The 17,037-nt window shown below is 42.1% G+C and overlaps 1 protein-coding gene across 2 annotated transcripts; it reads left to right on the top strand.

Moving 5' to 3' along the window:
- The first annotated feature begins 1,567 nt into the window (after window positions 1-1,567).
- faim2b (Fas apoptotic inhibitory molecule 2b) lies at window positions 1,568-15,988 on the top strand. 2 transcript variants are annotated; one of them, XM_064306231.1, is made up of 12 exons: window positions 1,568-1,864; window positions 5,516-5,603; window positions 5,965-6,062; window positions 7,368-7,432; window positions 7,530-7,583; window positions 8,015-8,065; window positions 8,766-8,805; window positions 10,009-10,046; window positions 10,953-11,040; window positions 11,247-11,342; window positions 11,606-11,659; window positions 11,952-15,988. In XM_064306231.1, exons 1-12 carry the CDS (start codon window positions 1,850-1,852, stop codon window positions 12,099-12,101), a joined length of 837 nt encoding a protein of 278 aa, XP_064162301.1. In that variant the 5' UTR covers window positions 1,568-1,849; the 3' UTR covers window positions 12,102-15,988. The 2 variants fall into 2 exon arrangements, with proteins under 2 accessions (XP_064162301.1, XP_064162300.1); XM_064306230.1 differs by lacking the exon at window positions 10,009-10,046 and adding an exon at window positions 9,832-9,869 and having other exon boundaries at window positions 1,569-1,864.
- The last annotated feature ends 1,049 nt before the right edge of the window (window positions 15,989-17,037 follow it).

The raw sequence follows: 17,037 nt of genomic DNA, 5'->3' as shown, positions 1-17,037 counted from the left end.
ATAAAATAGCAATTACAGCTAGCTTGATCTACAGTGGGTCCCTATTAGGAACTGTGACGGGATTTATTAGACCGGCGCGAGATGGTTTCCCCCCTCGCTGGCCACCTACGTCCCTATGATGCATTACTGGCTGGTTCGATCGTGCCTTCCTCCCCCCTCCTCCTCCCTTCTCCCTTCTCCCTTCTCCCTTCTGGTCTCTCATTCTGAGCCCCAGTCTGTGTCTTTTAAAATTGTGAAGTGGGCAGAGATGGGCCAAAAGCTGGTGTTAAACGGACTGCATTTATATAGCGCTTTTATCCAAAGAGCTTTACAATTGATGCCTCTCATTCACCCATACTCACACACCAATGGTTGAAAGGCTGCCATGCAAGGTACCAATCAGCTCGTTGGGAGCAATTAGGGGTTAGGTGTCTTGCTCAGGGACACTTTGACACGCCCAGGGCGGGGGATCGAACCCTCCGACAGCTATGTCGCCCCAGGTGACTGTACACTGGTGTTGCTATACGCTTTACATGTTTTCAATCATTTTTTATTTTAATTTTATTTTTTACTATTTATGGGATTGTCTGGAACACACCCATCAAACACAGTGGTCCTCAGGACAGAGTTCAGGATGTCCTGCCATGTATATTGCTGAGGGACAATAATAACTCTATGGAAATGAGTCATTTAAGATAACTGTCTGACACTTCACCCTATTTGTGCAAGCCATGAAATTTTGGTTAAAACCTACTGATGAGGTCAAAATAGTCCATCCAAAATGACTAAACCACATTGTGACATTGATTTATTTGTTAATAACGTGCTGTTAAAGTCAATGAGCTTGTGGAAAATTTGAAAAAAGAGTAAAGGTCTGCTTTACATGGTGTCATATATCCAAAAAGAATGATGATTGAACGAGCACAGCCAACCCAGAAAGCTTTTTTAAAAATCTGAGATTTTGTGCATAAGCCAAAATCCACTTTGTTCCTTTAAGATTAAAAACATGAATTGCTATGGAACACATCCTAAAAGGACAATCAGGGTGACTCAGACTGTTGACTGTAATCATTCAAAAGACAGGCCAGTGCATTAACAACACTATCACCAACCTGAAACAGCCTGATTTAGCATGGAGTACTAACGTCATTATTTCATGTGAAGTAGGTAAATAAATAAATGCTGTTTCCTGTTTTCAGTTTGAATAGTAATAATACAAATATGAACAATTTTATATTGTGCCAAACGCTTGTAATGAATGTGTTCCTTTTTACTGTGTATGTTTTGAATAAGGGTGTTAAACACTGTTGGTCATTGGATGAATTTTGTTAATACAGCTATTAGTTATGTGATCAAGCCTGTTATACAATATGTGTATGTGACATCAGCACCGCGCTTCTCCGCTCCCCAAATCCATTGACTTTCTTCGTGTTGCTGGCCAATAATCCCTCGCTGCAGCAAGATAAACGGTTGCGTCACTGATCTCAATCACGTGCACAAAACTCCACCCCTTTTTTTGGCTAGAATGGTATAACCCAAGATGCTCTCAGTGTTGCAGACTCACCTGGATGTTGCTAGAATGTACTTTCTAGAATGAGGGTGGGGGAGTTTCCATTGTGATCCAGGATTAGCCTAGTGCTGCGGTAGCCTATAAAGCGTCAGTTTAGCCTCAGCACCTGTCATACAATTTTTCGCATCTCCGTCGAACAACAAATGGCACCATAATGGCTATAGGTGCGTTTTCTTAAAATACGTAACAATTAAGTGGCAAGAATAAATAAGGGGCAAGAAAAAAACAAAGCAGAGAAGCATATTTTTCGAGAATAGAAATTAAACCATTCGGACGTCGTCAGGAATTTAAGAGACAGTCATGACCCAAGGGAAGGTAAGTTATAAAACATTTTTATTCTGCATAATGTTCCAAAGTGATTCTAAGGTTACAACCAGATTATTAATATGCGCGTTGCGATAACCATCGTGATTATGGATTATTTTGGATTATTTATTGTAAAGGGGGATGGTATTTTTTTAAATTAGTATAGGCTACTCACTCTGTAACTTCGATAATCTGCTGCGTGACAGTCTGACTATCTTTCTCCATTTTCTGTGCCTAGAGGAACAGAAATGCGTGTGCGATTCCGCTGAACAAGCGGCAGTTGAAAAATGCGCCACAGCTTTTATGGCCTTTGATTCATTTAAAACAGCACGGTTTTCATTTGTGATGGCCTGATCAAGATAACACAGCCTAAATTACCTGATATAGGCCTACAGGCACGTCTCGTGTGCATTAGAATGTGTTTTATTCTGTTAGTATATTTTTTCAGAACTAGTGTTGGTATTGCAGGTAATTGGGGAGCGATGTTGCGGTCTGGCGCAGTGTCTTGTTCCACCATCCATACATATTTTGTCAATATAGGCTATCACTCATTTGAATAGCCCAGCCTGAAGGTCGCACTATTTTTTCAGAACTAGTGTTGGTATTGCAGGTAATTGGGGAGCGATGTTGCGGTCTGGCGCAGTGTCTTGTTCCACCATCCATACATATTTTGTCAATATAGGCTATCACTCATTTGAATAGCCCAGCCTGAAGGTCGCACTAATTTAGGCTTCTGTTGCTGAATTCTGTGACTTTCAAACTGTTCATATGAAAAAGTCAGCGATAAAAATAATAAAAGAAGAAACTGATTTTAAGTTCCAAAACTCGAGAAATTCCAAATACATATTTTGTTGAGTAACAATAAGTAAGCCTATAAGGCTTAAAAGTATTTTTCTTTGGGTATGTATTCCTCTTTTACTTTGTATTTACACAGCATACTTGTGTGGACATTCGTTCCAGTTTGGCTGTCTTACTTGAGGCTGGAGGTAGTGGCAAGACATTTGAAGGAGGTTTTCATCTGACAAGACTATCGTATTCATAGGAAAATTCATGATCTCCGAGTCTAGAAAAATAAGAACAAAAATGTGTTTTTTATATATTGAAAAACCCTAGTGTGATATGCTGATGGATTACTTCCAAAAATGATGGAACCCTTGATGTAATCATAATTATGTATCCCGTGCCAGGTCTATCTTTTTATTTAAAAATAAGGCAAAATATTATCTACTTTATTTAATTTAACCTTTAGCGACAATAACTGCAACCAAATGCTTTTTATAATTTGATATCAGTATTTCAAACCGCTATGGAGGAATTTCAGCCCTCTCTTCTTTCCAGAACTGATTTAATTCAGACAAGTTGGTAGGTTTTTGAGTATGAACTGCTTCTTTCAGGTCCTGGCACTGCGTCTCTATTGGCTTCCAGTCAGGACATTGACTGGGCCACTCCAATACTTTCATTTCATTTCTTTTCAGCCATTCAGATGTGGGCTTTCTTTTGTGTTTTGGATCATTGTCTTGCTGCATAACCCAACCACTCTTCAGCTCACAGACAGATGCTCAGACATTCTCCTTAAGAATTTTCTGTTTCAGGGCAGAACTCATGGTTCCTTCAATAGTGGCCAATTGTCCAGATCCCAAAGCAGCAAAACATCCTCACACCATCACACTGCCACCACCACGTTTGACTGTTGGCATGATGTTCTGTGAAATGCTGCATTTGCTTTACGCCAGACATAATGGGACCCATGCCATCCAAAATGTCCCACTTATGACTCATCTGTCCATAAGACATTATCCCAAAAGCCTTGGGGATTATCCAGGTGCTTTTTTGCAAATGTGAGACGAGCACTGATGTTTCTCTTGGTTAGCAGTGGTTTCCACCTTGCTACTCTCCCGTGAATCCCGTTTTTGCCCAGTCACTTTCTTATTGTGGAGTCATGAACACTGACCTTAGCTGAGGCTAGAGAGGCCTGCGGTTCTTTGGATGTTCTTCTGGGATCTTTTGTGTCTTCCTGGATGAGTTGTCATTACACCCTTGGAGAAATTTTTGGAAATGTTCTCTATTTAGGAAAATGGCACTCAGTGTGGTTCAGTGGAGACCCAGAACCTTAGAAATGGCTTTGTGAACCCCTTCCAGACTGATATATTTAAACAACTTTTTTTCTCACCTCTTCTGGAATTTTTTTGATTGAGACATTGTGTGCTTTTAGAAACTTTGTGGTGACTACTTCACTCTGATGGTAAGGTTCAGTATGAGTGAGGTTTAGATTCAACAGGGCTGGCTGCAATGAAGCCTGGCTGTGTTCAATTAGCGGAATCTAATTATCAGTAAGCTTTGGTTCATTGGTTGATTGAGTTACTAAGGAGGCAATTACTTTTTTGCATAGGTGATATGGATGTATGATAATTCTTTCATTAAATAAATGAAATAATTACAAAAATACAATAATGGAGGAAATCAGAAAGGGGGCAAATACTTTTTCACATTACTGTACACTTGTGTCTATGTGTAATATCTGTGCAGTGTAATAAAATACAGTCTGGACTATGTACGATTTTAATGCATTCTACTCCAGTCTGAACAAAGTCGGAGTTTTAAAAAAGCATTAAACAGTATTCATGGATGGGGCAGGTGAAAAAAGGGCACACCAGCCTAGAAAAACTGTTTTACAGAAAATGATCGTAAGTTATCGTACAGAATTTATTTTTACCAAAATGAATGAAACTATTAATCACAGCAACGTAAAAAAAAAAATGCAAATATGAATGTTTTTATCCAATCAAGGGGGCACACCGGGCCTTCTCCCTTGGACAGGACTGAGTATAAATGTGGCTTAACACAGTCTGTGTCAAGCGAGTTTAATACAGTATTATGTAACAGTTTACCAAGTGTGAGTTTAAGTATAATACAGTAAGTATAATACAGTCTTTTATAATGTAGGATTACGATTATGTGTGAATGTTGGTGAGATGCTCCAGAATTCTCTGGCGTGGTCCACAGAAGAAACGGTGTGGTTGAAAGCTCTGTTCGACATGGTAGCATTTAAAAACAAGCTCACCTCTATTCAGCTCACCATCAGCGTTTCCACCATAACCTATTCTTCTGTGAATATTTGCTGCTTGGCAGACTCAAAGACTATTAATGAATAATTATCTTACAAACAAGTGAACTCAAAGAGAGGGTAAGAGCACTTTCTTTTTTCATTCCTTTTTGAAGTGATACTGTCCTTTAGGATTATTTCAGAAGGTTATCCCCTTTTACTCATCACTCTGTTCAAAATTATTATAATTAGACACCAGTGTCTAATTTTGATGCCTACTGGGGTTATAAGAACTTAATTAGCACTTCCTGTCTTTTATTGCACCACCACTAGGTGGAGACAAACAGAACTGACATTTCAAACTGGTATCACAGTATAGAAAGTACTTTAGAGCATTCGGATAATATTGGGAAATCATTGTATCTTTACATCGTGGGAACACTAATTATGCACTTGTTATGCATGTATTAAACTGTGGAGTTTAATACATGCAAATGCATTATCAGTAAAGTGCCTCCTAGTAGACATGCCCTATTGGCACAGAGAACAGTGCAGTCTTTATAATTTGATGTCATTATCTAGGTGAGAGAAGCTCTGATTGTTTAATCTGTTTTCAGCTCTCCGTGACAAACAAGACAGCCAATGGGCAGCAAGAGGGAGGTGCTGTGCCAGCTGCTCCGCCCAGCTACCAAGAGGCGACAGCAGGTAACTAGACTGGTGCACGCACACCCCTTAACGTGGACCCGCTCCACCAGTTCACTTATTCAATCAGGTGCCTCTTCCACTTTCCAAAATGACACATTTTTGCCAATACAGGTTTCTGCACAATTTGGCTTATATATTTTTACATGATAGTAACTTTGCCAATGCATTTTATATGGCACAGTCAACCCTATATGAACCAGTATCGCCAGTATAGTGGTCGGTAGATCATGTTGTGCTGGCCATTGGAAAAGTAGATTGCAAGTCAAAAAAGTGTGGGCACCTCTGATCTACAGGATAGATATACCGATGTGGGGCCTTGCCTATCACTGCTATTTATTTATCTCTTTCTCTCTCTCTCTAGGATCAAGCCCCACTTACAGTGGGAGTTACCTTGACGGGGAGATGCTGACAGAATTCAGCTGGGATGACAAGAACATCAGAAGGATCTTCATCCGCAAGGTAAAGCTGCATATGTGTGCGTTTGCATGTGAGTGTGTGTGAGTGAGTGTATGCATATGTGTGTTCTTATGCGCGCGTATGTGTGTGTGTGTGTGTGTGTGAGTGAGTGAGTGAGTGAGTGTATGCGTACATGCGTGCACGCGGTCTATGTGTGTGTGTGTGTGTGTGAGAGTGAGTGTATGCATACGTGTGTTCTTGTGCGCACATGTGTGTGTGTGTGTGTGTGTGTGTGAGTGAGTGAGTGAGTGAGTGTATGTGTACATGCGTGCACGCGGTCTATGTGTGTGTGTGTGTGTGTGTGTGTGAGAGTGAGTGTGTGAGTGAGTGAGTGTATGCGTGAGTGTGAGTGAGTGAGCGTGTGTGTATGTGAGTGAGTGAGTGTGTGCATGCGTATGTGCGTGCACGCGGTCTGTGTGTGTGTGTGTGAGTGAGTGTGTGAGTGAGTGAGTGTATGCGTGCACGCGGTCTATGTGTGTGTGTGTGTGTGTGAGAGTGAGTGTGTGAGTGAGTGAGTGTATGCGTGAGTGTGAGTGAGTGAGCGTGTGTGTATGTGAGTGAGTGAGTGTATGCGTACATGCGTGCACGCGGTCTGTGTGTGTGTGTGTGTGTGTGTGTGAGAGTGAGTGTATGCATACGTGTGTTCTTGTGCGCGCATGTGTGTGTGTGTGTGTGTGTGAGTGAGTGAGTGAGTGTATGTGTACATGCGTGCACGCGGTCTATGTGTGTGTGTGTGTGTGTGTGTGTGTGAGAGTGAGTGTGTGAGTGAGTGAGTGTATGTGTGTGTGTGTGTGAGAGTGAGTGTGTGAGTGAGTGTGAGTGAGTGAGCGTGTGTGTATGTGAGTGAGTGAGTGTGTGCATGCGTGTGAGTGAGTGAGCGTGTGTGTATGTGAGTGAGTGAATGTGTGCATGCGTATGTGCGTGCACATGGTCTATGTGTGTGTGTGTGTGTGAGTGTGTGAGTGAGTGAGTGTGTGCGTGAGTGTGAGTGAGTGAGCGTGTGTGTATGTGAGTGAGTGAGTGTGTGCATGCGTATGTGCGTGCATGCATGTGTGTGTGTGTGAGTGAGTGTGTGAGTGAGTGAGTGTGTGCGTGAGTGTGAGTGAGTGAGCGTGTGTGTATGTGAGTGAGTGAGTGTGTGCATGCGTGTGAGTGAGTGAGCGTGTGTGTATGTGAGTGAGTGAGTGTGTGCGTGAGTGTGAGTGAGTGAGCGTGTGTGTATGTGAGTGAGTGAGTGTGTGCATGCGCATGTGTGTGTGTGCAGCATTTGTTTCAGGGCTCCACTCACATGCCTGCCCCTCCCTGCAGGTTTATGCCATCCTGATGATCCAGCTGTTCGTCACGATGGCCATTGTGGCGATCTTCACATTCTGGTGAGCGCTTTGAGCTCTTCCCTGCACCCCTCCCGCACATAACCTGCCCATGCCTGCGGTACATACAGTAACACTCTTATCTCTCTCTCTCCTCCAGTGACCCAGTGAGGTTCTACATCCAGGCTAACCCTGCCTGGTACTGGGCTTCCTAGTGAGTGGACGTTTCACTGCTCCCATAGATATGACTGTATAGTATCACACTGATCCGTAGATGTGACTGTACTGTATCACACTGATAGACGAAACCCGGTCCCAGATGGCTGAAGCCATCTCTAGTTTTCCTTCCACCCATTACAAGCTTATTTACTCAGTTTGATTGATTATGAGGAGTCTGTGCCTGAATGCTCCTCTAGCACACGGTCACCTGCTTTCATTAAGCCCAATAATTAATCCGGTTATGTAGTTAGGGCTTCCGGGAACGTATCTGGCACCCAGGCCCAACAGATGGGTAAGATTAAACTGAGATTAAACTGAGTTAGCACTGTGATTAAACTGAGATTAAACTGAGTTAGCACTGTGATTAAACTGAGATTAAACTGAGTTAGCACTGAGATTGATCCTAATTGTCTTGCTCTTCGACAGCGCCGTGTTTTTCGTCACCTACCTGACGCTGTCTTGCTGCGCGGGACCAAGGTGAGTGTCACCCGGCCTCCTCAATGTTAAGCATCAAGGCCGTTCAGATGATTATCACAGATTAGCCTAGCGTCTGCGGCTCCAACACCACATTTGCTTATTGTTAATTGTTGATGGGTTATGATTAAAAAGTTGACTTTCAGAAAATGTTATATGAGCAATTATATAAGCAATTATGTAAAACATCATATAGATCTTATGGTAACTTGATACACGTACTTCTGAAAGTGCCCTTTTAAAGGCTGTATATCTACGTGTATGCTGTTTCACCCCGTGCCATGTTCCTGTTGCAATGTAAGCTAGAGGAGATAGACTCCAGCTGTGGTATATATCAAGTGCTTTAGGGGATTAGAGGACCTTTAGGCCTGCATGGTCAGCCTTGGTATGGACTCCCTGATCCTAACTGATGATTGGCTAAATGGAATCTTTGCTTATGGTGATTAAGTTAATCTCATAGCCTGGAACGACAGTTCTTTGTCTCTGAAAACTATACAAACTCATATATTGGAAGAAGACTGTACTTGTACCTCCTCCCGACTGGTCGTATCATTAAATTATATAAAGGAGCTCCTGACTCTATCGTTTGTTATCTTTATTTTCAGCACCATCATTTTTGTTAAGAAAATTCCTACATTATCAAGTCAGTGAAAGGGAAATAAAAGAACAATGACAGTCTCACTCCTCTGTACTTCCATTGCAGGAGGCAGTTTCCCTGGAACTTGATTCTGCTGGCCGTCTTTGTGAGTATCCAAGAATTGGAAACAGTCATTTTGTGCGGGCAGAATTCACGGGGCTGGGAGAGTCTAGACAAATACTTCTGTGTTTTCCCCCCCCCCACGGTCCTCAGTGAGATGCAGACCTATTGTGACTTTAAGGACTCGGGGCATTATGAAACAGGATTAGACCTCACTAATGATTTGAGTCATTGTTAAAACCTTTCTACGAGGAACAATGAAGCACCAAAAAACAGTTTAGGAATCACAGAGATTGAGTGGGGGGAGGCATGAAGCACAGTCTGTAGGGCAAGAGACAGTCAAGCCAAATGCAAATCCCCCCTTCGCCCCCGCGTGGGCGGGGGTTTGATCCCCAGCTGTGGCACCTTCTGACCTGGGACCCCTTTTCCGTCTGATACCCTATCTGCTTTCTACCTGTCTGAATAAAGAGAAACAGAAAAAAGGGTGGTCAGCAACAATGTACATCGCCAATGATGTCAGTGGAATTTTCATGTTTTTTAGGTTGCCATGGTTCCTGCCAGTGAAACTCGCACTTTAACAAAAAATTATTTCTTGAAGCGTTTATTGCATACCCTGGCCGTCTCCTCCTGGACCCTGCTGTCTCTGTGCAGGCCCAGGTTCAAACAATATGCTAAGTGCTGAACCTAAACCTTCAAACAATGGTGCTAAAAATCTGTGTAATTTTTCTGCTGTACTGCAGCAGTGCATTCTGAGATTGGCCACCAGGTGGCAGTGTGGCATGGTGAGTCAGGAAGCTAGCCTGTGATGTGGTGCGTTAAATTCCCAGCTGGGATGCTGCTGTAGCTGTGTCATTGAGACCCTGAGCCTCTCAAATAAATGTCCGACTGCAGTAACGGCGGTGGGTGTCCAAGTGAAAAGAGGGGGCGGCTGGCGTTTCGGCAGGAGTGTGCGGCAGGCCACGCCCTCCTGAGTCGGCGGTTGGGTTTAGCCGAAGGGCAAAGCGCCATGCGGTCAGTTTGAATCTGTGAGCTTGCGGCTGTGCCATGCTAACTGCAGCCTCTTGTGTTCTAGACTCTGTCTCTCACCTATATGACAGGGATGCTGGCCAGGTAGAGTCACCACTCTCTCTCTCTCTCTCTCTCTCTCTCTCTCGCTCTCTCTCTCTCTCTCGCATTCTCTGCACGCCCCTGATTCTCACCGTCGTCTGTGTCTCTCCCCTGTGCTTTGTTTGTTTGCATGCTTCCTCAGACTGTCAGCATGGCCAGCATGATGGCTTTTGTGTCCAGGTAACCCAGCTGACATGTGCTACTGCGCCGTGACCTCAGCGACCCTGCCAGTCCCAGCCTATCACAGCACGCCTGACACAGCCTTGCTCTGCACCAGCCACACCCTCTACCCTTCATTTCTCTTAAAAGCATTTCTGTTCTTTATTGATATGAGCAATTTAATTATCAATGTTAATTTCAAGGTTTCGTGGTGATTTTCACACATATTGGCTTACTTATGTCAGCTTTTTCTTTTAAATGTAGGTTTTTGGGTGGGGAAATTGATTTATTTAGCCAATTCTGCACTCCATTCTTCACTACAATAAACAGCCAAAGCACTTCAGCAAAATTATTCACACATAGTCCAGACAGTTGTATAATGTGGGGGTATTTAAGTATTCCAAGAAATACATCCAGGCTAAGGTATTTCCTGAAAGGCAGCACTGTCTGCATGCTTACCCTGCCAGCCAGACACTTAACCACCTGAGTCTCATGACTGCCTCTAACTCAGCCCTTAACCTGGCTAGCATTAGTAGTTTAATCACAGCTGCCAAAGGCTGCCAAACTGTAGCAGTGAGTTTGGCAGCCCTGCTCTAATCTGCAAACACTGTGATTGCATGAGTGTGGATGTGTATCCTTCTGGAAATGCTGTATACTGCAAAACGTGGAAGGTTTGGGGATTTTTAAAAAAACTTACTGATAAATATATTTCACTGTACTGTTTATATGTATATTTGTATATATATATGAAGTTGTATTTTCAGAAGGCAGCAATAATTTATGTATTTAGCCATATATTCTGAAGTGTCAATAGAGTATGTTTTATTGTAAAATATTTTTTAGTGTGTGTCAATTCCGTAAGGTTGGGCTGATGATTTTTGAACATTACGCCTGCCTGTTAACCACTCTCTTGTTTCTCATGTACAGTTTCTACAACACCAAGTCCGTGGTGCTGTGTCTCGGGATCACCGCCATGGTCTGTCTGTCTGTCACTGTCTTCAGTTTCCAGACCAAGGTGAGAAAGGGCACAACGTGCTGTAGCATAGGGCTCTTCAGCTCATTCATGAAGCAGGCTACACATTTCCACTTCCTGTTTATGGAACAATAAGTGGTATGTAATGAGCATTGTATTGGCAGTCATGCCAATATAAAATGAAGTTATTTTCCGTTTTATATAAAGAGGGAGCAACCGTTTAGTGTCTGTCTCTTGTCTATGTCCAGGTTGACTTCACTTCCTGCCAGGGCCTGCTCATGACCTTATGCATGGTCATGTTCATCTGTGGGATCGTCTTGGCCATTGTCGTCCCTTGCGGATACGTGAGTAATCCCAAAACCCCACCCCCCAGGTCTCCTGTAAACATACACAAACTAAAATAAATCAGCTTTTAAAAGAACAGGTCATGCCACCTCTCGGACTGCTTGTAGTGTGGGTATTTATAAAGTCGAGGATGAGGTAATGGTCGGGTCTATTTCTGGCACAGAGAAGGATTGTTCTAATCCCTTGACCCCGCAAGGCTGTTACCACTCCCTTATTTGTCCGAGCATCGCTTGACTCGGATAAATCCTGTCCTGTGTTGCAGGTCCCCTGGTTACATGGCATCTACGCTGCTCTAGGAGCGACACTGTTCACTATGGTAAGAGTCAGACCCTGAGATGGGTCCCATTGTTATGTAAGTTTACAATCCAGGTTTTCCTGGCAGGCTCACTCCCTTTCGGCGACATGGCTCAGGAGGTAAGAGCGGTTGTCTGGCAGTCGGAGGGTTGCCGGGTCGATCCCCCGCCCTGGGTGTGTCGAAGTGTCCCTGAGCAAGACACCTAACCCCCAACTGCTCTGGTGAATGAGAGGCATCAATTGTAAAGCGCTTTGGATAAAAGCGCTATATAAATGCAGTCCATTTACCTTTCCTTTTTTCCCATTTCCCACAGTTCCTGGCGTTTGATACCCAGCTTCTGCTGGGGAACAAGCGATATGCCCTGAGCCCCGAAGAGTACATCTTCGCCACGCTCAGCATCTACCTGGACATCATCTACATCTTCTCCTTCTTCCTCCAGCTTTTCGGGTCGGGCCGGGAGTGATCCCATGGGCCCGGGGCGTCGCGCGACCGAAAGGCATTCCACTGTGATCGTCCGTACCCCCCACTCCCCCAGGTCCAGGTCTTCTCCAGGTCTCTCACCTTCTCGCCCAACTGAGTGACGCCTCACACCCCCCTTGCATGATTGGGTTGTATGCTAACTGGCTTCACTGTAGAAACTGATCCCGGTCCTAATACACATTTGTGATGTCAGTCATTTTGTCTTTTAGACCGTGTAAAACTCTATCAAGTAGTTGATTGCGCTCTAGTTAATTCAAGACCTGAACCTTTTTTTCTAATTGGTCCACTCTCCTGCTTAATGCCACTGTCCCACCAATCACATGCAAAGCTGCCTGTTTTCAGCGTTTGTTTTTCACTACCCCTCGACCGGTAGGGTTTTGAGCCAAAAATGAGCCGAAATATTATGAGCTACGAACATAATTCATGGTCAAATCTGAAAGAGCATGTCTTCTAATTGGAAGAGAATGATGGCTAGATCTCTATGATGTTATTACAGCGCCAACAAGAACCAAATGGTAGAAAATTCCATTGAGCACTTGCAGCCATATGAACACCAGCATGCAGATGTTCATTCCTAAAGCTCTCTATAAAAGGAGCTCTGACACTGTACTGAACTTCCAATCCTCTGCTATGCTTGTTCTGTGGTAGTTGTATGTTGTAACACAACAAAATCTATTCATTAACTTCTTCCCCTTTTTACCCGTTCAGTTCCCCAGTTCTATTCCAAAATTAGAAATGGTACATTTATTTTCTAATCTTCTCAAATTTGTCACGGAGAAGTCAGGTTAGAATTGAGACAAACCACTGACCGCCGGCTAATCAACACTACAAATCTGATCCAGTGACTGAATAATTTTACAAATTTGGCACCCAACACAGGGCTGAACATGTCCAAGTCCCACCCTAATTTGGAATGTCCAAATATCTGCAACTGTAACTGTATTCATGCACAAACCCCACTGCCGATTCGAGATGGCGCAGACCAGGACGGCGGAAGTCGTATCTGAAAAGTGCCGAACACTACAACACCTGATTCAACTAATAAGTAGAATAAGTTGTCTTAGTGCTGGGTTAAAACATAACCAAAGTCTTTTTTTTTAGCAAAAAAAAAAGAATTGAAATAAATATTAACTTACCCTAAATCAAAATATCACAAGATATATTTTTTGATGACTGATTTAAAACTTTTCTAAGGGATATCCCAATGTCCCTGGGTCTGGAATCTGGGCCATGCCAGTGCCGATCACGGCCGGCAGCCCCGTTGGTCGATGCGAGGCTCATGCTGAACGCTCTGCCAGACGGCTCTGGGTGACATTGTTTCACTGCACGCTAGCGACCCCCACTGGTAAATTGGGCAACGGCGGTCCGCCTGTTGACCCGCAGGGGAAGTGTCTTCCTCTGACTCGTGTCTGTGCGAGACAGCTTGCAGGCTACAGCGTGATACAAAGAGGCGGCTGACATCGCACGCTAGAGAGGAGGGTACGTGCTTGTCTGCGCAATCGCAAATCAGTCGCAGAGGTTGCAGTGCCGATGATGATTGGCCATTCCAAATTGAGAGGAAAAGGGAAAAAAAAAATTTAAGTAATGATTACATGCAATATAATAGTACTGCTGCTGCGGCCTGTCCAGGGTGTATTCCCGCCTCTCCAATGCATGCTGAGATAGGCTCCAGCACCTGCCCCGCGACCCTGCCTAGGATAAGCGGGTGTAGATAATGGATGGATGGATGGATGGATAATAGTACTGTAGGGTTTGTAGTTGTTGATACAAGTGGGTGGCTCACCTCTTCTCCTGTCCATTGTGTCTTTTCTTGTCTGTCACCGGTACAGGAATGCTTTCACTCCTTTGTGTTTGTTCCTGTGTTCTCTATTTTGTCAACACTTGAATTTTACTTTCCTAAAAACTCAGCCAACCCTGCTAATTGCACTCTGTAGTTTGAGTATTGAATTTTCATGTTTTGGTTGTCTTTTCTGTTTCTTTTTTCCCAAAATATTGTATGGTGTCTTAGCCAAAGCATGTTTGTTTTAGTATTAAGATTAATTTTTATTCAATACCTTAAAACCAAGTGCATGATACTGTCAAATATACAGGAAACATAGCTATGCCTAGCTTGCCAGGTCTTTATTTCTCCTTAAGCATAAATATTTTACTGTAGATTTCACAAAACTTAGACCAGACCTACAAAAGCTCATATAATATGATACTATTTGGTCAAACACTGTTTTTTTATCCAAGGACGTGGTTTCAGCAGAAGAAAAGTAATGAAGGAAGTCTTAACGGAAATGGCAGCTTTATAGTACCTATTTTGGGGAATTTGATCATTTCTGCAAATGAAGTACCACTCCCTCCCCTTTTTTCTTCACTGGAAAGGAATCTTCAGTGTGTTATTTCAAGAAACAATTGAGCCAACCAATGCTGAGCAATATAACATGAGCTAAACCCTTCCAAAATAATAAGCTATACATTTCCTGATTGCTGCCAGGGAAGTATGTATTTCTTTCAGTGTGAGGGCATTAAGTGCTTCTCAGTATATCTCATGACAACTATTGAGTGTGAATCCAAAAATAGATCAAGCACATTTTGAACATTTTTACTTCTCATTTCAATTTTCAAATACTTTTTGTGCATTCTGTGCATCTGGTCTGTTATTATTTATCTTTAATTAGGTCATACATTTTCTCTGCTAAGCAGAGTCCATCTGCAAAAAGGAAAAAAAGGAAAATAAATGTATTTCAGTTGGAAAAATCCCAGGAAAGAAACTATAACATTACAGCTAATAGTATTATAGAAGCTAAATCACCGTAGCGAGTATTGGTTTTGCACTGGTAACAACAGCATGCTCTTAATTTTGCTCTGTGTTTGTTAGAGTTGCTGAAACAAATTTAAACGTTCAACCTTGACACCAGTCAAGTTAGCTCAGTCTTCATTGCATGGTCAATGAATGCTGTTTCTGTGTGCATGCAAACTCTTTTCTCATCAAGGTAGTTTTTCATGTCACGTGAGGTCTTGTTCAAACCTACCATAGATTACACTTACATCAAGACCATTGTGGTGCTGCTTGAATTAAATGGGCAAGACCATCTATGTCTGAATAATCCAATATGTTAATATCTCTTTTAAAAGCATTGTTTTTCTAAGTGGGCATCAAAAGAGTTCAGACTACAAGGTGTGGCATGATACGCATTGCAGTTTATGTTTTTGTCAGTTTATTTGAAAAAAAGGTCATAGAAGACCATAGAAGTTTGTGTTTGATGCCAAAACCATTGTATCGGTAAACTACATAGAATAACACCTCGGCCAGTTACGCTTTGAAATGAAAGCTTTGTACTGACATTGCTTTACGTTCAGGGCAATGGTGTGCTTGGCTTTTACAGGGGAGGTTAATGGAAAATCTGATACCTTTATCGCTATAAGTGATGTCTATGCAGGTTCACAGTCATTCTAAGTTCAGGGGCAAGTTACTCTGTATTAGCTATTTGCTAACTGTGTTGTTTGTGGCCTTTGGAACAATAATTCCATAACTGCCATGAAATGTAAATGTCAGATGAGATGCAAATTAAATTACTTAAGAAACATTTCAAGGTTTTTTCTTCATACAAAATCTGTTTGAAATTTTCATTTAGAAAAGCTACATTTGTATCAGATAACCACAGTACTAAGAGAGAGGGACTGTGCTATTTTTGTGAGATACTGAAGATATTATACTTTCTCCCAGTGCTCCAGATATACTGTATGTGTCCAAGTCATTGTATGAACTGAAACACACATCCTGTATATTTTATTGTGTATTTATTTACTTTCGTATTAATTGGGGGGAAATGAAGGAAGATTGTATTTTCTGTAAGTTGAAAATAAATTATTCAATACTGACTTTGTTTACAGCAAGCTTTTCATTTATGGAAAATCCAACAGTGTCATGCTCACCACCAGTATAAACTAGGGCTGTCAATCGATTAAAATTTTTAAATCTAATTAATTACATGATATGCTGATTAATTAATCAAATGAATCGCAATTAATTGCATATATCAATATTTGCTTGGAAAAGCCCCCGAATATAGATATTTCAACTCAAAAACATTACATTATTGTGGCACATGAGTAAGCATTGAATAGAAATAACAAAGGGGGCATTAGAAATCAATAAATTGTTTTATTTCCAATCATTTTTCCAAATGTCTTTTTATCATTGAACATAAGCCTATCACTTAGCCTAAAATGTGGCCATAACAGTTTTAATTTTTTATTTATTTTTAAAATTTTATTTAACATAAGCTTATCACTTAAGCACCAATATGACCATAACAGTCTTTTCCCCACGGCGCCCAGGAACTGCCGTCGTGGGCTATGCATGGCATCATAGAAATGCATGGCATGGCAGGTGGTGCTTCGTTTAGTAGGACGCATGCGCAGGTGCATCGTCCGAAATCACTTCGAACAGCACGAGATTTTTAAGCACAGCTTTATCGCCTAACGTTACTTTAACAAACCCTAACATGTTAGCGTTTCGCCTACTTTAGTTAACCCACTTAGCGCGTACCACCGATACAGATTTATGGACCCACGGAGGACAACAAATACTGTTACAGAGGTGAGGACATACCATAGCTAGCTAGCTATGTAGTTAGCCAAGTTTTACTCATGACACTTTGTATAGGTGCGCCGTGGGTCTGCACGGTTTCGTGCTTGTTTAACTATTTAACACACTATTTATTATATATTATAACATTTATTATGAATTATAACAGAGTAAATATATAACGTTTTATCATTTGTGAATTTGTTTGATAAGAGGTTTTAAGCGTAGCTTAGATTTTAGTAATTTCCATCTTGAAACAGGAATCTGAACAACAGTTTTTCTACGTACAAAAATAACTTGACTGCTTGAGGCAACCAATCATCTTTTACCTGCTAATTTA

The sequence above is a fragment of the Anguilla rostrata genome, chromosome 13, assembly GCF_018555375.3.
Source record: "Anguilla rostrata isolate EN2019 chromosome 13, ASM1855537v3, whole genome shotgun sequence".
NCBI lineage: Eukaryota > Metazoa > Chordata > Actinopteri > Anguilliformes > Anguillidae > Anguilla > Anguilla rostrata.
The sequence above is the reverse complement of the archived record's forward strand: the minus strand, read 5'-3'. Positions and strand labels throughout refer to the sequence as shown.